This window comes from Microcaecilia unicolor, chromosome 1, assembly GCF_901765095.1.
Source record: "Microcaecilia unicolor chromosome 1, aMicUni1.1, whole genome shotgun sequence".
Lineage (NCBI taxonomy): Eukaryota > Metazoa > Chordata > Amphibia > Gymnophiona > Siphonopidae > Microcaecilia > Microcaecilia unicolor.
The window spans coordinates 710,691,231-710,712,515 of NC_044031.1; the positions used below are offsets into that span (position 1 = coordinate 710,691,231).

Sequence of the window (21,285 nt, forward strand, 5' to 3'; positions counted from 1 at the left end):
TGGACCTTAAAAAAAAAAAAACCCGTCCAAGTGAAAAACGCACAAAATCAAACCATTGGGACGTAGGAAGAGACCGTTTTCCTAGTAGACTGGCCACACAGACTTCCCAGCAAAGCAGTGGGGCACTCTAGGGGGCACTGCAGTGGACTTCACATAAGAGGTCCTAGGTACACATCTCATCATTACTTGCTTATATTGTATGGTGAGCCCTTCATAACCCATGAAAAGCAATAGACCTTATGGTTGCAGATATGGTAGGTTTTGGGGTTTTCTTGGGAGGGGGGGGGGGCTGACACTTTCCACCACAAGTGTAATAGATAGAGTGGATTATGGACCTGGGTTCCCTTCTCCATAGTTCACTGCATCAACCACTAGGCTACTCCAGGGACCTGCTTGCTGCTCTAATAGGACTGGCCATAACATCTGAAGCTGTCATAGAGGCTGGTATGCACTGTTTCATTTCATCTTTGTGGGGTGGGAGGGGGGTCAGTCACCACTGAAGCAGTAAGGAGGTGACATTCCTTTATTCCTGCAGTAGTCATCTGGTTGTGTAGGACACCTTTTTTGTGGCTTGTGCATTAATGAAACAGGTCTAGACCAAAATGTCCAACTTACAGCCCAGGATGTTTTTGTTTTGTTCCATTATGGCAGAAAAACTGTGTTAGAAACGCCCAGATACCGCCCTTAACACGCCCCTGACATGCCCCCTTGTGATCTGAACGCACTTCTGACGGACTTCATAGAAAAACATCTAACAATTGGTTTTGAAAATACCAGTTTAGACATTTTTGTGAGAAAAATATCCAAATGCAGATTTATGTCACTTTTGAACGTTTTTCCGTTTTGAAAATGAGCCCCAATGTGTGCATTGTAGAGTTAATTTTAGAACAGGATGCCTATGTGAAAAATTCAAAAACATGCCCATTCTAAAACTTTTCTATAAAGGCAACAAAAGTACTTATCCTGCTTATTTTCGAATGAGAAGGCCGGCCATCTTCCGACACAATCGGGAGATGGCCAGCCATCTCCTAAACCTGGCCAAATCGGTATAATCAAAAGCTGATTTTAGCCGGCTTCAACTGCTTTCCATCGCAGGGCCGGCCAAAGTTAAAGGGGACGTTTCGGCAAGGTACGGAAGGCGGGATAGGGGCGTGGTTACCAGATGGCCGGCTTCGGACGATAATGGAAAAAAGAAGGCTGGCTCTGACGAGCACGTGGCCGACTTCACTTGGTCCATTTATTTTTAGGACCAAGCCTCAAAAAAGTGCCCCAACTGACCAGATGACCACCAGAGGGAATCAGGGATCACATCCCCTTACTCCTCCAGTGGTCATCAACTCCCTCCCACCTCCAAAATTTTTTTTTAAACATTTTTGTGCCAGCTTCTATGCCAGCCTCAAATGTCATACCCAGCTCCATGACAGCAGTATGCAGGTCCCTGGAGCAGTTTTAGTGGGTGCTGCAGTGGACTTCAGGCAGGCGGACCCAGGCCCATCCCTCCCCTACCTGTTACAAACTTGTGGTGATAAATGTGAGCCCTCTAAAACCCACCCAAAACCCACTGTACCCACATGTAGGTGCCCCCCTTCACCCATAAGGGCTATGGTAGTGTTGTACAGTTGTAGGTAGTGGGTTTGGGGGGTTTTGGGGGGCTCAGCTCACAAGGTAAGGGAGCTATGGATCTGGGAGCAATTTATGAAGTCCACTGCAGTGCCCCCTAGGGTGCCCGCTTGGTGTCCTGGCATGTGAGGGGGACCACTGCACTATAAATGCTGGCTCCTCCCATGACCAAATGCCTTGGATTTGGCCAGGTTTGAGATGGCCGCTCTTAGTTTCCATTATCGTCGGTTATCAATAGAAATCAAACAAAATAAAACATGGAAAAGAAAATAAGATGATACCTTTTTTATTGGACATAACTTAATACATTTCTTGATTAGCTTTCGAAGGTTGCCCTTCTTCGTCAGATCGGAAATAAGCAAATGTGCTAGCTGACAGTGTATATAAGTGAAAACATTCAAGCATTACTATGACAGTCTGACAGGGTGGGAGGATGGGGGTGGGTCGGAGGTATGCATGGGGACATCAAAGCATATCATTGATATTCTAACAGGATGGGTGTGGATAGGTGAGGGGTGGGGTGATCAACAGAGACATACAGCTTTATGGTTTATAATGGGCTAGGAACCCCAGGTCCTTGTTAAGTCCTTTCTGTTGGGTGTTAAAATATTCAATCATTCTGACTTCAAAGGTCTTACGTTCTTGTATGGTTTTAAAGTTACCTTTCAGTATTCTCACTGTGAAATCACTGGTACAGTGTCCTGGTTCTGTGAAGTGCTGTCCCACCAGTGTGGGGGCCCTACTGGCTGTATTGTTCATGTGATGTCTATGTAAATTGAATCTTGTCTTAAGCATCTGGCCTGTTTCTCCAATATAGCATCCTTCGTTACATTTTTTACACTGAATGATATATACCACATTGGAAGATGAGCAAGTGAAAGATCCCTTTATGTTGAATATCTTTCCTTTGTGGGTAACTGTGGGGTCCTGTGAAATATTTTGGCATAGTTTGCAACTGGATAAATTACAGGGACGTGTGCCCTTCTGTTCCTTTTCAGTCTGTGATGGAAGTTTACTTCTGATTAGCTTGTGTTTTAAGTTGGGTGGTTGTCGTAAGGCCAGTACTGGTGGGGATGGGAATATCTCTTTCAGTAATTCATCCTCCTGGAGTATAGGTTGTAGATCTCTTATGATTTTCCTCAGTTTTTCCAGCTCTGGATTGTATGTCACTACAAGGGGAATTCTGTCTGTGGATTTTTTTCTCCTTGTACTGTAGCAGATTCTCCCTTGGTGTTTTGAGGGAGGAGGCAATATTCTTGGAGATTATTTTGGGGTTGTAGCCTTTCTGTTTGAAGGATGCACTCAGGCTTTTAAGGTGTCTGTCTCTGTCCCCTGGGTCAGAGCAGTTACGGTGGTATCTTGTGGCTTGGCTGTAAATGATGGATCTTTTTGTATATGAAAGATGGAAGCTGGAGTTGTGGAGGTAGCTGCATCTGTCTGTGGGTTTCTTGTATATAGATGTTTGTATACAGCCATCACTGATTGAGACCGTGGTGTCCAAAAAATTGACTTTTTCTGGGGAGTAGTCAATTTTGAATCTGATTGTAGGATGGTATGTATTGAAGGCAGAATAAAATTGTTTCAGAGTTTCTTCACCCTCCGTCCAAATCATAAAAATGTCATCGATGTACCGGTAGTATTTTAGAGGTTTGGTCTGGTGTGTATTCAGAAATGTCTCTTCCAGCTCAGCCATAAAAAGGTTGGCATATTGGGGTGCTGTCCTGGTGCCCATCGCAGTGCCCATTATTTGCAGATAGATATCATTGTTAAAGCGGAAGTAGTTGTGAGTTAAAATGAATTTGATTAATTTTGTAATAGTTTCTGGTGAGTATTGATGGTCCAGTGTGGATTTTTTTAGGAGTCTTTCACCTGCAGCTATGCCATTCGCATGTGGAATGTTGCTGTATAGTGATTCTACATCCATCGTGACCAGAAGGGTGTTAGGTGGTAGTTGCTTGATATGTTTCAATTTATTATCAATTTTTTTTCAATTATTTTTCAATTATTCAATTTATTATCGTCGGGAAACTGATGGTGCAATCTCTAACACTGGCCATCTCTAACACTGGTCCAGATGTTGAGATTTGGCCGTCCCTGAACGTATTATCGAAACGAAAGATGGCCGGCCATCTTGTTTCGATAATACGGTCGGATATGCCGCTTTCTGGGGCCGGCCTTGGAGATGGCCCCCCATAAAGATGGCCGGCCCTGTTCGATTATGCCCCGTGGCTTTATAAAATAAACTCTGAGAACCAAACCCAATGGTGTACAAATAACCACACCTAAATGTACACCTTCTCCTATAAAGCGTACATGAGTACATGCACTCTATGTGTGTACACGTGTATTTTATTTTTTTAAAAAGTATGTACATTGCATCCCGCCTTCCTCTGATGTCATTTCCTTTCCGCGAGGATGGGACACTGAGAGGGCAGGGAAGCGAAGGACGGAGGCGAGCCTGCCTGCTTGCTGCCTTTACTGCCGCCGCCCACCGGTTCACCGCTGCGACTTTGGTAAATAGAGAGTGGAGTGGAAGTGAGCCTATCTAGTCCACTATAAGTAAGGAAGACATTTGATTAATCTCTGTTTCCATTCCCCCCCCCCCCCCGCAGCCGTCGCCATTCACTCAAAACACAGCAAGCAAACCTGTGAGCTGCTGCATCCACGTTGTCGTTCTTTATTGTCGGTCCATCTGTAACAAGTCTAACATTGTTTTTGTTGGATAGGCAGTGCCTTGTAAGGTGGAGGAGAAAAAACATAATTAAATATCACTAAAACAACTGGGCAAGTCACTTAACCCTCCATTGCCCCAGGTACAAATAAGTACCTGTATATAATATGTAAGCCGCATTGAGCCTGCCATGAGTGGGAAAGCGCGGGGTACAAATGTAACAAAAAAAATTATTGTAGCTAGTAGTAACAGCAATTATAAATTCTGTAGTTTGTGCTCATTTTTCTTCACTGTGCTTCTATACAATTCAGATGGCCAGATGTCACTGACAATATTCTGTTTCCTGATGGGTTCATCTTAACTGGTTGTAATCTGCCTTGGGAAGCCTGGTGTTTATATAGATGATGGAATATATTAAAATTAAATGGAACTAGAATTAAACTCTCCTTTCATTGGAGCGCTTGGAATCACATCTTCATCTGTTTTGTAGAAGTTTACCCTGGACATAGATTGATGGAGGGGAGGGCAAGAGAAATGCTGGACATGGATGGAGGAGAGGGAAGACAGGAAGGAGATGCACATGAATGGAGAGGAGAGAGGAGAAATGCTGGACATGGATGGAGTGGAGGGCAGGGAAGAGAAATGTTGGAGGGAAGGAAAGACAGAGGAAGGAGATACACATGGATGGAGGAGAAGGGAGAGAGGAGAAATGCTGTACATGGATCGAGGGCAGGGAAGACAGAGGAGGAGATGCACATGGATTTAGGGGAGACAAGAAATTCTGGACATGGATGGAAGAGAGAGAGTTGAAGTGCTGGACATGGATGGAGGGTAGTGAAGAGAGAAGAAGTAAGATGAACATGGATGGAGGAGAGGGAAGAGAGAGGAAGTGAGATCAACATGGGTGGAGGGGAGGAGAAGAGGAGAGAGGAGAAATGCTGGACATGGATGGATGAGAGGGAAGAGAGAGGAAGGACAGGAGATGGATATAGATGGAGGGTAGGGAAGAATAGGAAGGAGATGAAGGAAAGGGAAAAGAGAAGAAAAACTGCACATGGATGGAGAAAGTAGGCAAAAACTGGATCCACTCTATACCTCCTCCAGTCAAGTGTGCGGAGGACCCAGCTTTTACCTATGGATGTAGAACAAGAAATTAAAGGAGGAAAGTAAAGAAATAAATGGAAAGGAATCCCTGGAAACGGAGTTAAGGGAACAGATAGAGAGCAGCAGAATCAGAGACTGGGACCGACATGATCAGAAAAACAAAGTCACCAGACAACAAAGGTAGGAAAAAAATCATTTTATTTTCATTTTAGTGTTTGGAATATGTCCAATTTGAGATTTTACATCTGCTGTCTTATTTTGCATTGGGTATACTGGAGCTGTAACAGCTTACAGAAATTATTTATAATGAAAAAAATATCACGTTATTTTTTTCCTCCTATATTAGTATAATACTTTCAATTATGTCTGTTTATATGCACCATGGCTGGTATAAGGGGTGTGGCTAATGTGGGTGTGGCTAATGAAAAAATCAAGTTATTTTTTTCCTCCTATACTAGTATAATACTTTCAATGATGTCTGTTTATATGCGCCATGGCTGGTATAAGGGGTGTGGCAAATGTGGTGACCCTGCCCATAATGAGTACTGGCACCTTTTTTTCTACAAAAAAAGCACTGGTCTAGACTATTGTAATGTGGTCTATTCAGGCTTCCACAAAAGTGCCTTCACTGGATTGGCCACAGGATGCTGGGCTTGATGGACCTTTGGTCTTCCCCAGTATGGCAATACTTATGTACTTTTTTAGATTTTGCTCACACTTTTTTCAGTAGTAACTCAAGGTGAGTTACATTCAGGTATACTGGGTATTTCTCTGTCCCAGGAGGGCTCACAATCTAAGTCTGTACCTGAGGCAATGGAGGGTTAAGTGACTTACCCAGATTTGAACCAGCCACCTCTGGATTGCAAGACCAGTGCTCTAACCACTAGGCCACTCCTCCACTCCTGAATGTTTGATTCTAAATAAAAAATCATTAAACCTTAAGAAAAAAAAAGTCTAACATGCAGAAAAAGTTAACAATTAACAGTTAAAGGGCAATTGCAGAGCTAAGAGAAACCCATCCAACTACATTATGAAAAATAGGTGATGCAACTGTAGAGCTACCAGATAAAGGAGAAGTCTTATGCATGAACTGTTATCTGTAGACTCTGAAAATATCAGTTGGTGCATGTAGTAGTCACTTAACCAAGCAGAACAAAAGCACCAAAGGCCTTCAAGGGTGGAACAATCAAATATCCTCCACTACTTATGTATTTATGAATACAGCAGCTAGATTATTATGCAAAGCCTGTAGATTTGATTGTATTTCTTCAATCCAGGGGAGAATTGGGATAGTCTTAAAAGATGCACATGGGGTTATAGAATAGTTCCATTTCTGCACCAAAATGCCCGCCATTGGGCGCCAACACTTATACCAGGTTTCAGCTGGCTTGACGTTTGGCATGGAAATGGGCTTGAAGTGCTACTCTAAAAATGACACTCAAATCAGAGTGCCAATTATAGATTAGTGCTCTGCATGGATTTTTTTCCGGCGTCAAAATCTTAGTATCATTTATAGAATGTCCTCCTAACTGGTTAGTGTACGGATAATGCAAGAGGCCTTACTGCCTACACCATAGGAGTACTGTCTGGCGGTAGTTTTTAAAAATAGCCGTTCCCTAATAGAAACATTATTGAATGGCGATTGAAGGAAGAAATAGAAATTTGGGGTTTTTACAGCTGTGGTAAAATGGCCTTAGCATGTGGGAAAGGCTCTCGTAATGGTGCGTTAAGACCCATTTTTACTGCAGTTTAGTGCAAGGACCTCTATGACAGTTGATGAATAGCAGCATGATTTATCCTATGTTATTTTATGTTTTTCTGTTCTATGCATTTGTAATATGTTTGTGATATAGATTGTATTATCAAACAAAACTGGAGGTGGTCTCCCAATTAATGTAAATTTATAAACGATGGGGAGATCTCAATAAACTCAGCATGAATATGTCTGTATTTTTAGAGGAAAGGCCTCGAGAAGCCGACGTGTATTTAGAATCCGCTAAAGAATCCGCAAGTCAAACTACACTAGATACAGCTAAGTATATTCTAGTGTGAGTTTAACTGTTCATAAGAGAAGTCGATCTGTCTATTTAAGTTAAAGAAAGTAAAGTGAAGTGCTTTAATACACAACTGCTCAGATCCGATATAGGTTTTTAGGCCAATGATGAAGAAGTCCTGGAGCTGAGTCAAGCTAGGGGCTTCTCGAGGCCTTTCCTCTAAAAATACAGACATATTCATGCTGAGTTTATTGAGATCTCCCCATTGTTTATAGATTGTATTATGCCATTTGATCTGCTGGGAGCTATCTAGAATTTTAGTTTCATGATTAATCATTTAAACAGTCTCTGTCATAAAACATATGGGGACAGGCTCATGGACCTCAACTTATATATGCTGGAAGAGAGGCGGAAGAGAGGGGATATGATAGAGACATTTAAATACATCAGTGACGTTAATGCATAGGAGGCGAGCCTTTTCCAAATGAAGGAAAACTCTGGAATGAGAGGGCATAGGATGAAGTTAAGAGGAAAGAGGAATCTAAGAAAATACTCTTTCCTGGAAAGAGTGGTGGATGCGTGGAATGGCCTCCCAGTGGAGTTCGTGGAGACGAGGACTGTGTCAGAATTTAAGAAAGCGTGGGACAGGCATGTGGGATCCCTTAGAAAAAGGAGGAGCTAGTGGTTACTGAGGAAGGGCAGACTGGATGGGCCATTTGGCTCTTATCTGCTGTCATGATTCTATGTTTCTATTTTAATTAAATGCAATAAATAAATATGTCATGCAGACACAGTAGTAAAAGTTTCGTGGCACGCAAAAATACTGTTAACAAATAATGTGTTTCGAGGGAGAGGCTGGGAGAAGAGCATCAAGGACCCTGAATTAAAAATGTAAATATAGACTAAACTCATGGAAATGCAATTAATCCATTCCATTTAGGAGATGAATCTCTACACATTCAGGTACAATCCTTGTCAAATATTTAACCAAAGGCTCATGGGATCACAAGTAACATAATAAAGAGGATAATGGCCGAAAATTGAGCACACTGACAGAGAAAGCTTAATTTAACTGAGCTAGCCATGTGTGATGTAAGACAAGGGGCTTCTGGATTTCAAGTAAGATTAAGGATCTGTGTAACGTACAATTATGTAGTTTTTGTTATTAAAAAAAACTGGGCTCAGTAGGACCCTTACATGTACTTACCTCTTTTTAATTGGATTGGGAACTGTTTAAACATCTTTCAATTGGAGTTCCTAAGAAGATGATCCCAGCTGTTTTTCAGAGCTTAAGACAGCAAGCAGACATCACGATCATGTCAAGATGAGCACTGAAACCTTAATCCTACTTATTCATCAACTAGCACCACTGCCGAGTTTTTAATCTCAGGAGTACTAAATGAGCTGCGCATCTTACGCCTTGAATTTGTTGTCAGATATCAGCATTTGTCATTTTTACTTTTTGATGGTGCTCATGAACATGGTCTTTATTTGGCAGGCTGTGTTGTCCTTGGTATTTTTAATCATATCTTTTAAGAACATTATTAACATGTGTCTTCTGTGTAAGGGGTTTTATTAGTGAGGGTTTTTTTTTTCCTCGTATCGTATGGATTACAAATCTTCTTGGAAGATAGGATAATCACATTTTATTTTTATAATGCTATGTATATTTTAATCCACCAGCCCCCAGATTCTATAAACGGTGACTAAAGTTCCGCATCCAAATCAGCACATGTAGCCAATTTGCGCGCGGAACTTAATTGGTTAACAAGACAATCAACACCGATAATTGGATGTTAACAAGCAGTACTAATTGGGACTAATTAGGATTTATGCACATAACTCGCTAAGCGCATTCTATAAAGTGATGCGCATAAATCAGACCGTGCGGATCTCAAAAAGGGGTGTGGCCATGGGTGAGGCATGGACAGGTCATGAACATTCTGAAAATTTACGTGCACTGTTACAGAATATGCTCAGTCTGCACCTGTATAAGGTTTTAGTTGGTATAAATGCCTGTGCCTAAATTTTCATCACAGGATGGCCACTATGCATATTCTATAGACCACACCTAATGTTTGGCAAGGTTTCTAGAATAGCTCTAAGTGCATTTTTTCAGCACCATATATAAAATCTAGTCCTAGATGTGTGAACATTGATATGATAATGAAACAACTTTAATGTATCAAAATGAAATGAATTTATTTTACTTTTCTTTGCACTAAGCTGACTAGTTCCTGTTTTTTTGCATGACTAAAGGATTCTCAAGATTTTAACTTATAATAATGATACAATTACTACTGTCCTTAGTAATCATGTTTAAAAATTGAGGGGTCCTTTTACTAAGGTGCACTGAAAAGTGGCCTGTGCTAGTGTAGACGCGTGTGTTGGATGCGCACAAATTCATTTTTTAGCGCACCTGCAAAAAAGGCTTTTTTTGGCCGAAAATGGTCGTGCAGCAAAATAAAAATTGGCATGCGTCCATTTTGGGCCTGAGACCTTACCACCACCCATTGACTTAGTGGTAAGGTTTCATGAGTTAACTGGGCGGTAATCGTCAGCGCATGTACAATGCCGATTACCGCCTGGCTATCGCGGCACACCGGAAAATTGCCAACGCACCTACTGGACATGCATACAAAATTAAATTACTGCATGGGCCACACAGTAGCCAGGCAGTAGTTCCAAACTGGCACGTGTTGGGCACGCGTCGGCACGTACGCGGCTTAGTAAAAGGGCCCCATAAGAGGGTCTTTTACAAAGGTGCGCTAGTGTTTTTAGCATGTGCTAAATGCTAGAGATACCTATAGGAATATATGTGCGTCTCTAGTGTTTAGTGCACGCATATTTAATGTATGCACTAAAAATGCTAGCATACCTTTGTAAAAAGACCCTTATAAATCCCTGGATCTTATTTTAGAAGACCCAGAGAGGCATTTTCGATAGAATATCTAAATCAGAATTTGGACATTTTACAAAAAATGGCCAAATTCTGAACAGGAAAGAAGGCCATTTTCGAAAAAGATAGATATCTATCTTTTGTGTTCGAAAATACTGTGGACATTTTGTGATTTGGACATTTTTGTTTTCAGCCATTTTCGAAAAAAAAAAAAAAATGTCCAAGTGCAAAACGTTCAAAAATCAAGCCATTGGGACGTAGGAGGAGCCAGCATTTTTAGTAGACTGGTCCCCCTGACATCCCAGGACAGCAATAGGGCACCCTAGGGGGGCACTGCAGTGGACTTCATAAACTGCTCTCAGGTACCCTTTTCACCATTGCTCCCTTACCTTGTGTGCTGAGTCCCCCCAAAACCCACCCCAAACCCACTACCCCCAACTGTACACCACTATCATAGCCCTTACGGGTGAAGGGGGCACCTATATGTGGGTACAATGGGTTTCTGGTGAGTTTTGGAGGGCTCACAGTTTCCTCCACAAGTGTAATAGGTAGGGGGAGGTAGGAGCCTGGATCCACCTGTCTGAAGTGCACTGCACCTACTACTAAACTACTCCAGGGACCTGCATGCTGCTGTAATGGACCTGAGTATGACATCTGATGCTGGCAAGTAATGTTCTTCATCACAATTTTTTGGGGTGGGAGGGGATTAGTGACCACTGGGGGAGTAAGGGGAGGTCATCCCTGATTCCCTTCAGTGGTCATCTGGCCATTTGGGTCACCTTTGTGCCTTATTCATAATAAAAATAGGTCTAGCTCAAAACATCTAAGTCTTAGGAATGCCCAAGTCCCGCCTTGAACACGCCCTAGACATCCTTTTGATGGACTTCAGAGAAAAATGTCTAAAAAGAGGTTTCGAAAATACTGATTTGGACATTTTTGTGAGATAAACGTCCAAATACAGACCTTTGTCACTTTTTGGATGTTTTTCTCTTTTGAAAATGAGCCTACTAGTCACAATTTACAAATGTAAATAGTAGCAGGACTTTTTTTGAGGGGGTACTTGGGGGTACTGAGTACCGGAACCTTTTCCATTGTCTGCTAAAATTGACCCATGTTCTTCAAGTTTTAATGAAAGAGCGCAGGCTCTATACACCAATTCTGCCTTGTCATAGATTCTGTGACTGGTTTCAGGGGGCCTGGCTATTGTGGGGTGCCCTGGCATTTGCGTACCGGCTCCTTTTTGACTGGAAATAACGCACTGAATATTACCATTATACATACATCTTGAATAAATGTGGAAAGCTGGGATTTACATGCATAAATCTGAAATACCTGCAAATGGCAAGGGGGTGTGGTTTTAACATTACAAGGGTAGGACCATAAAATACACAATTATTCCCCATTTCAGAAGAGGATCTCAAAGATCAGTGCTTTGCTTTACAGCTGCTCTTATGTATAAGTTTTATAAAAGTTCTCATTGTACAAGAGGAATTAAGAGAGGTTGCCTCCCCCTCTTCATCACCCTAGTGTTTGTTCCCCCCATATTAGTAGTGCTGAATGGTTGCAGCCTCTGTACTTAATTGGAAGCATTCAGACATATAGGTTTCCAAAATGGCAGGCATACATATCTCACATGTTGGCACTTCCACGTCTAGGCTGTGATATATCAACTTACACACGCAAGTAGAGGCTGATCGTATTTCAGTTTTGGTTTTGGTTATGGTCGGTTATGGTGCTGAAACTCAGGGGCAGTTCTCTGTGTATTATTTTTTTTCTTTTTTTTTGTTTACTGCAATTGATGCAGTTATGATATTGCACAATAGTTTATAAGGTAAATAGAATGCTTCAAATAAATTTGGGATGATGAGCTCCTTAGGAATTAGCCTTTCTGTGGAGTTATGACCTCAGCTGTCACTCTGTGTGTGGAGCAAAGTCAGCCATTATAAAAGCACTGTGACTTTTAGTTTCAATTTTCTTAACTTCAGTCCATGTGTGTGAAGGCTACAGTTTTTCATTATTTAAATTATTATATTCTGGTTTGGATACTGCTGTACGTCGGCGGATGCTCTTTAAGAATAATACTGGAATTGTGTGCAACTCAACCTGGATGCCTAAATTGTGATTTCTACAGTCAATCTAAATGGGGCTACATATGTTTCCAAGAATTCCCTCTGGCACTATAAGCATGTGATACCTCACTTTATGGGAGGTTGATACTCTAATCTATGCGGGATGTAAAGAACAACTCACAAAAAAACTTCAGACCACCCAAAACACAGCTGCCAGGCTGATATTTGGTAAAACACGCTTCAAAAGTGCTAAACCCCTCCGAGAAAAGCTACACTGGCTCCCAATCAAAGAATGGATCATCTTCAAAATTTGCACCTTGGTCCACAAAATTATCTATGGCGTAGTCCCAGGATACATGACAGACCTCATAGATCTACCAACCAGAAACAGAATCGGATCATCACGATCATACCTAAACTTTCATTACCCAACTTGCAAAGGACTTAAATACAAAACAACGTACGTACCCAGCTTCTCCTACATAAGCCCACAACTATGGAATGGACTCCCAAAAGTTATGAAAATAATCCATGACCATCTAAACTTCAGGAAATCACTAAAAACCACCCTCTTCAAAAAGGCTTACCCCACCGATCCAACGTAAAGCCCCACACCCAGCAACACAACATAACCAATGATCATACTGGACAATATACAATCTTCATTCCCTTCGACCCTCATGGTGCCTGATACACACCTACCTCACTCGACCACAATATAACCTTGTATTTGTTATCAACCGACTGGCAAACGCCTTACGGTACTATGTAAGCCACATTGAGCCTGCAAATAGGTGGGAAAATGTGGGGTACAAATGTAATAAATAAATAAATAAATAATTTGTCCTAGAGACACAGAGCTGGCAGTAGGAACACACCCATAGTTATTTCTCAGCTGCTCAAACTAGTCAAACAGCCCAGCACATTCCACATGTGCCCTTTGTTTTCCAATTGCATTTAGCCTTCTCTCTGTGAACCATTTTCATTTTTCTGAACCACTTTCTTCATGCTCTGCTGCTTTAAAAACTCTTGCAGGCAGGCATCCTAAGGTATGCCATTATAAGCTACTGCCAGGAAATCTTCTAGGAGATAAAAGGAATCTTTATAAAGTAAATTAGTGTGAACCAGTTAATCTGTGTGTCAGCCTAGAGCCACAATCATGACTAACTAGCTTGCTGACTGAAAGTCCACTGTCTACTTTTGGTCATGTGCTTGAGCCACCAAGAAGCAGTCTCATATGACATTAGCTTCCAGAGACTGGAGTTATGCTTGTTGATATGCAGCTAAAACCAGCTCAGTGCCATAGTATCTGTCTTTATTGACTCCATTCAAATGAGGGTCAAAATCTTTTAAAGTAATCTAGCATGTTGGCGGTAGGGAAACATGAAGAGCTGTCTTGAAAATGAGGACTTCTACCTTCAGATTGCAGCCACTCAGCTGATCTCTGATGAGATGGGATTTAGGTCATTTTGCTGGCTTATCCGTATTTCAGCATCCCGGTTCTCTGTGCCAAAAATAGGATAATACAGGCCCTAAAACCAAATGAAGGAATTTATCCACACAAAATGATTTCTTTTCACAGCTCTTTTACTATCCAAAAAACAAAGGCGCATTTTAACTGTTATACTCAGTTTCCAGCACTGAACTGGAGAATAGCACCATTTTCAGAATCAACCCCTTAATAAACCTCAATCTCTGCTAAGTAATTGCTATTTTTTAAATGGGAGCAAAATAGATTATGAGTTGTTGAATAGAACCTGCTGAGAACATGTTCTTAAAAATATACTAACATTCCCAATGTAAAACAAATTTTAAGTCTTAAATGAAGTTATGCTATATTATAAGGCCCATTTTACATAGCACATTGAGATGAGAATTGAGATGTCTAGGTCAAGATGTTCATAATTCCCTTAATATTTTATAAAAGACTACCAGATACAGAGTTTTTTGTAAATTATTACAATAATGAGCAGGAATGCATGTGTATTTGCTGGCACATCCAGTGGGAACAGCAGTTTAAAAGCTGAGCAAGGAGAAAAAGAACATCTTGATGGCCATAGGTTTCCACATTTACAACTCCTGAAAATGTCAACTCCCTACTGCAGTGGTTTCCAAATCTGGTCCTGGAGGTCCCCCAGCCAGTCAAGTTTTCAGTATATCCACAATGAATATTCATGAGATAGATTTGCATGCAGTGGAGGCAGTGCATTCAAGTCTCTCTCATGAATAGTCATTGTGGGTAACCTAAAAACCTGACTGGCCGTGGTGCCTCTAGGACCAGGTTTGGGAACCACTGCCCTACTGCATTGATCCTATCCCCAACTCTACACACTCTGAACTACATGACAACACCAATACCTAAACCCCATCCCCATAACCTCCTGACAGTATCAATATCCTGCCCCCCCCCCTTGAACTCCTGGCAGCACTGGTATATATATCTCCCTCAGTATCCATACCTCCCAAATCTCCCCCAACAGCATCATTGTTCATAGCTTCCTTCCCTGGCTCTCCTGATAGCATAGGTAATCACACCCCTATCCATACTCTAAGTCCTTCCACACCCTTGACAAAGGCAGAACCTTTCCTGATAAATACCCTTGACCCTCCCCTGGGTCTTATTGAGGTCTTCCTGGTTTCTGTGGGGGACTAGAACAATTTCCAGTTGCTCCTGTCCCTTGGTTTGAAAATGGTGGTGGTCAATCCCTAACAATCACTCCTTATTTGGAGATTGACCCCACAGTAGTAGAACCATGAAACTACTATTAGGGGTTGTGGTTGATATTTTGAACCTGGGCAGTAATGGGGTGGAAGCAAGAGAGGGGATTGCTCCTGCCTAGCCTACCAGAACACCAAAAATACCCTAGTATATGAGGAGGGGAAGGGCCAAAGTGGTGGGGGGTTAGGAGCTGCTCTTGGAGGGGGCTATATGATCAGGGAGTAGAGTCTGCTTTGAGAGGATCCTACCATGGGGATGACAGGTAATGCAGAGGAGTTGGAATGTACATTGGGGAGTGGTTGAGTTGTGCGTCGAGAAGGGCTGGGATGTGCATTGGGAAGTGCCTGGGATGTGCATGAAGAAGGGTTGGGATGTGCATTGGGAAGTGCCTGGGATGTGCATGAAGAAGGGTTGGGATGTGTATTGGGGAGTGGGGTTTGGTGGTTATTTCTATGAGCAGAGGTTTTTTTTTCTCCTAGCAGTGGTTACCATTTTAATTGCATCAACAGATAGCACTGGTGTATCTATGCTATCTACTGATGCATTTAACATAGGTCCATTTAAGTGTATTCTCTGTATGTTAACTGCAGAATATTTGCTGACCACTCTCCCAGCAGTTAGCACCCAGCCCATGCACTTACCTCACCTTAGTTTCTGCTCATAATGCATGGTAAGTACAAAAGTTTTAGCAAGCCTGTCCCTTAGTATAATATCTATACAAGTATTTTGAGGCAGAATATGGGGCTGATGTATTAACTCACTGGATTTCCTGTGAGTCTGACCGTTCATGCAGAAGTTCAACATCCACAACAATGAACTGGATAGCAAATCTTTTCCTGAAAATTTGCTACTCTGATGCCAAAAAAAATGAATAACTACATCTTGCTGAACAAACTTTTATGTACCAGTTTTAAAAACTGTCATAAACAATGAGATGTTTTGCTTATTAATTATTTTGGGATTTAAATGAATATTCTCCAAAATTATTTCAAAAAGAAGGATTTTCTGTATTGTGGAGGGAAAATACAGATATTCCCAGATGTTTATAAGGCAACTCAAAATGTAAGCAATTTCTTCTGTTAAAACTTAGGCTCCTGTTTTTTTTTTCTTTTCAAAAATGGTCTGAAAAATTAAATGCACAGAGCACAAAATCTTGTTACAAATGTTCTTGTTTCAGCTAGGGTTTTATTTGAGAGGTTAAGAGAGTCATCCCTTACAAATTACATGAACATTTCCATGTAGGCTTGTAAAACTGGGCAGCTGTACATGGATGTGGTGCCAGTTGCACGTGGGAATTCAAACATGCGTGGGATAAACATAAAGGAATCCTGTTCAGAAGGAATGGATCCTAAGGAGCTTAGCCGAGATTGGGTGGCAGAGCCGGTGGCGGGAGGCGGGGATGATGCTGGGCAGACTTATACGGTCTGTGCCAGAGCCGGTGGTGGGAGGCGGGGCTGGTGGTTGGGAGGTGGGGATAGTGCTGGGCAGACTTATACGGTCTGTGCCCTGAAAAGGACAGGTACAAATCAAGGTAAGGTATACACAAAAAGTAGCACAAATGAGTTTGTCTTGTTGGGCAGACTGGATGGACCGTGCAGGTCTTTTTCTGCCGTCAACTACTATGTTACTATCCAGCTTATAATTGAAAAAGAAAAACACCTATATTGCGACCCAAATCGGGAGATTAGACGTTTATCTCACAAAAACGAATAAAGCGGTATAATCGAAAGCCGAATTTGGACGTTTTCAACTGCACTCCGTCGCTGATGCGAACAAAGTTGATGGGGCGTGTCGAAGGCGTGGTGAAGGCGGAACTGGGGCGTGGTTATCGGGCGATCAGAGATGGGCGCCTTTCGCTGATAATGGAAGAAAAATATGCGTTTTTAGCGAGAATTTAGGGCACTTTTCCTGGACCCTGTTTTTCCACGAATAAGGCCCCAAAAAGTGCCCTAAATGACCAGATGACCACTGGAGGGAATCGGGGATGACCTTCCCTGACTCCCCCAGTGGTCACAAACCCCCTCCCACCACAAAATATGCCGTTTCACAACTTTTTATTTTCACCCTCAAATGTCATACCCACCTCCCTGGCAGCAGTATGCAGGTCACTGGAGCAGTTATTAGGGGGTGCAGTGGACTTCAGGCAGGTGGACCCAGGCCCTTCCCCCCTCCACCTGTTACACTTGTGCTGGTAAATGGGAGCCCTCCAAACCCCCCCCCAAACCCACTGTACCCACATGTAGGTGCCCCCCTTCACCCCTTAGGGCTATAGTAATGGTGTAGACTTGTGGGCGGTGGGTTTTGAGGGGGATTTGGGGGGGCTCAACACCCAAAGGAAGGGTGCTATGCACCTGGGAGCTCTTTTACCTTTTTTTTTGTTTTTGTAAAAGTGCCCCCTAGGGTGCCCGGTTGGTGTCCTGGCATGTGAGGGGGACCAGTGCACTACGACTCCTGGCCCCTCCCACGAACAAATGCCTTGGATTTATTCGTTTTTGAGCTGGGCGCTTTCATTTTCCATTATCACTGAAAAACAAAAACGCCCAGCTCACAAATTGTCGAATAAAACATGGACGTCTATTTTTTTCGAAAATACGGTTTGGTCCGCCCCTTCACGGACCCGTTCTCGGAGATAAACGCCCATGGAGATAGACGTTTTTGTTCAATTATGCCCCTCCTTGAGTTGCAAAATTGCAATTTTGTGGTCAAGTGCTGACAAAGTAGCTACTCAACTCATGCTTCATTGAGTAGCTACTTTGTCTGTTTGGCGCCCCCGCTTCTGAATTTTAGAACTAAGGTTTACTTTGGCTGTTTCATCTTTAGGGTGCTGAGTAACCCAATATTTACAGAGTACAGGGACTCCAGAAGCAGGCCATTTTGGCCGAAACACGATTCGTGTCGAGTCCATTAAATTTAAATAAAGCATCTGATATGAACTTTTTTAGTCCATTGGGCGTTTTGTTTTTTGCATTATCCTGCATGTCACCTCCGCCGTGTTTGTTGACTTTGGTTTTCCTACGCGGAGGACTTTGGTTCTTTTGCTTTTGTCGATTTCAAGTGCTGGAAATTACTGGGGTCATGCAATTCCTTTTTTCAACATGTTGTATTTGTAAAATTGCTGCTTCTGTTGCACATGGCGGCAAATACATGTGCACTTTTTGAAAATACCACCAAATGTGAGCATGTTCCATCCTGGAAGTCTCAGTTCTCATCTCTACCTTTTATATAAAATGGGACTCTTAACCGGACAATTTTGGTTGATTCACTTAGGGGCCTTTTTACTAAGCTGCAGTAAAAAGGGCCCTGCAGTGGCCATTTTTGCCGCGTGCTGAAGCCTTTTTTTCCGCAGGTGGTAAAGGGAAAGGGACTTCATATACCACCTTTCTGTGGTTTTTGCAACTACATTCAAAGCGGTTTACACAGTATATACAGGTACCTAGGGCAATGGGAGTAACTAGCGAGGTAATTAAATTTGCTGATGACACAAAGTTATTCAAAGTCGTTAACTCGCGACAGGATTGTAAAAAATTACAGAAGGACCTTACGAGATTGGGAGACTGGGCGGCTAAATGGCAGATGACGTTTAATGTGAGCAAGTGCAAGGTGATGCATGTGGGAAAAAAGAACCCGATTTATAGCTATGTCATGCAAGGTTCCAGGTTAGGAGTTACGGACCAAGAAAGGGATCTGGGTGTCGTCGTCGATAATACACTGAAACCTTCTGCTCAGTGTGCTGCTTCGGCTAGGAAAGTGAATAGAATGTTGGGTATTATTAGGAAAGGTATGTAAAACAGGTGTAAGATGTTATAATGCCGTTGTATCGCTCCATGGTGCGACCGCACCTTGAGTATTGTGTTCAATTCTGGTCGCCGCATCTCAAGAAAGATATAGTAGAATTGGAAAAGGTGCAGCGAAGGGCAACTAAAAATAGCGGGGATGGGACGACTTCCCTATGAAGAAAGACTAAGGAGGCTAGGGCTTTTCAGCTTGGAGAAGAGACGGCTGAGGGGAGACATGATAGAGGTATATAAAATAATGAGTGGAGTGGAACAGGTGGATGTGAAGCGTCTGTTCCCGCTTTCCAAAAATACTAGGACTAGGGGGCATGTGATGAAACTACAGTGTAGTAAATTTAAAACAAATCAGAGAAAATTTTTCTTCACCCAACGCATAATTAAACTCTGGAATTCGTTGCCAGAGAACGTAGTGAAGGCGGTTAGCTTAGCAGAGTTTAAAAAGGGGTTAGATGGTTTCCTAAAGAACAAGTCCATAAACCACTACTAAATGGACTTGGGAAAAATCCACAATTCCAGGAATAACATGTATAGAATGTTTGTATGTTTGGGAAGCTTGCCAGGTGCCCTTGGCCTGACTTGGCCACTGTCATGGACAGGATGCTGGGCTTGATGGACCCTTGGTCTTTCCCCAGTATGGCATTACTTATGAAGGGTTGAGTGACTTGCCCAGAGTCACAAGGAGTTACAGTGGGAATTGAACCCAGTTCCACAGGATCAAAGTCCACTGCACTAACTACTAGGCTACTTCTCCATGGAAATAAGACTGAAAAAAGACATGGCCATGTGTAAGATTGATCTTACCTTGTGGCCATGGGGGGGGGGGGGGGGGGGGGGGGGTAGAGCACTTACCACCTCCCATTGAGGTGGCAGTAAGGGCTCCAGAGCACTAACCCGTAGGTAACTGGACAGTGATTACCGCCAGGTAACTCCCTGCAGTAATATTTTTCAAATATTTCCACTAGTGTTGGAAATCCTGTGCACTGGGGGTGGAACTACCACTGGCATCCACGTTGGACTTACCGCCGCTTAATGAAAGAGCCCCCTTATTTGACTATTCAGCTCAAATCTATGCTGACTGAATATCGGGTGTAAGGGTACCCAGCTAGTTACACAAGTAAATGCCAGCAGTGCTGATTATTGGTACTGGACCCCACAAATACCCCCAGAACTACCCACTTTTGTATGGATAAATTTTGGTTAGTGAAATGCCTAGATGTAATTTGGTAGTGAATGAGGATGAAATTTAAAATATTGAAGACAAACCTTTTCAGTATCAACCTGTATGTTTTCATCTCTGAATGTAATACGAGATTTTGTCCTTTATTTCTCTCTAGCTTCCCTCACTTTGGAGACGCATGACAATAGCTCAAAATCGGCAGTTTTCCAAGAGGCAGAAAATGTACCTGATAAACATGTATCTGAGGAAGCTGAGAGTGCAGGTAGGAATCTTTTCATGACAGCCACATGAAGTGAAATATGATAAATATTACAGAGATTTTTTGAAACTTATAAGTACATTATTTATTTGTTTATGACATTTGTACCCCGCGCTTTCCCGTTAATCGCAGGCTCAATGCAGCTTACATAGTAACAAGAGAATACAATCTATAGTAACAGAATCAACAAAGGGGGTATGTGATATGACAAATGAACAAGGAGTAAATGGGATAGACGAGGTATGAGAAAAAGGATAGGGATAGGTAAGGTATGGGATCTAATGTATAAAGGTTTTCCTTCTGTGTGCCTATGAGAGAAACCTTTTATAAATCAGGCCTCATAATGGGCACAATGAATAGGCCATATGGTCTTTATATGCCATTATTTCCTCTATTTCATTTTTTTCTCTGTAATAATATTGGGCTTGATATTCATTAGGACTTATCCAGGTAGGAGCAGCTTCTACCTGGTTAGGGGTTGTTCCCCAGTGTCAGCCACTGATTTTCAGTGGTATTAAACAGATAATGCCACTAAAAATCTTTAATGACCACTATGCCACTGAACATATGTACTGACTGCTGTGGTACCATCTGGATAGTGCCACTGAACATCTTTACTGATCGCCATGTTACTATTTGGATAGAGCCACTGAACATCTTTACTGACTGGAGTGGTACTGTCTGGATAGTGCCACTGAACATCTTTACTGACTGCCATGTCACTATCTGGACAGTGCCACTGAACATCTTTACTGATTGCCATGTTACTATTTGGATAGAGCCACTGAACATCTTTACTGACTGGAGTGGTACTGTCTGGATAGTGCCACTGAACATCTTGACTGGCTGCGTGGTACTGTCTGTATAATGCCACTGAACATCTTGACTGGCTGCTGTGGTACTGTCTGGATAATGCCACTGAACATCTTGACTGGCTGCCGTGGTACTTTCCAGATAATGCCACTGGCTGCCGTGGTAC

General features: G+C 42.3%; 1 protein-coding gene across 2 annotated transcripts in view; it reads left to right on the forward strand.

The window, feature by feature from the left end:
- The window catches only part of WDR72 (WD repeat domain 72), a 377,768-nt gene that overhangs the window by 341,647 nt on the left and 14,836 nt on the right, over positions 1-21,285 (forward strand). For both annotated transcript variants that reach the window (XM_030189229.1, XM_030189234.1), the window contains one exon: positions 20,205-20,309. In XM_030189229.1, coding sequence (XP_030045089.1) covers positions 20,205-20,309 — 105 coding nt within the window. The remainder of the gene's footprint in view (positions 1-20,204; positions 20,310-21,285) is intronic.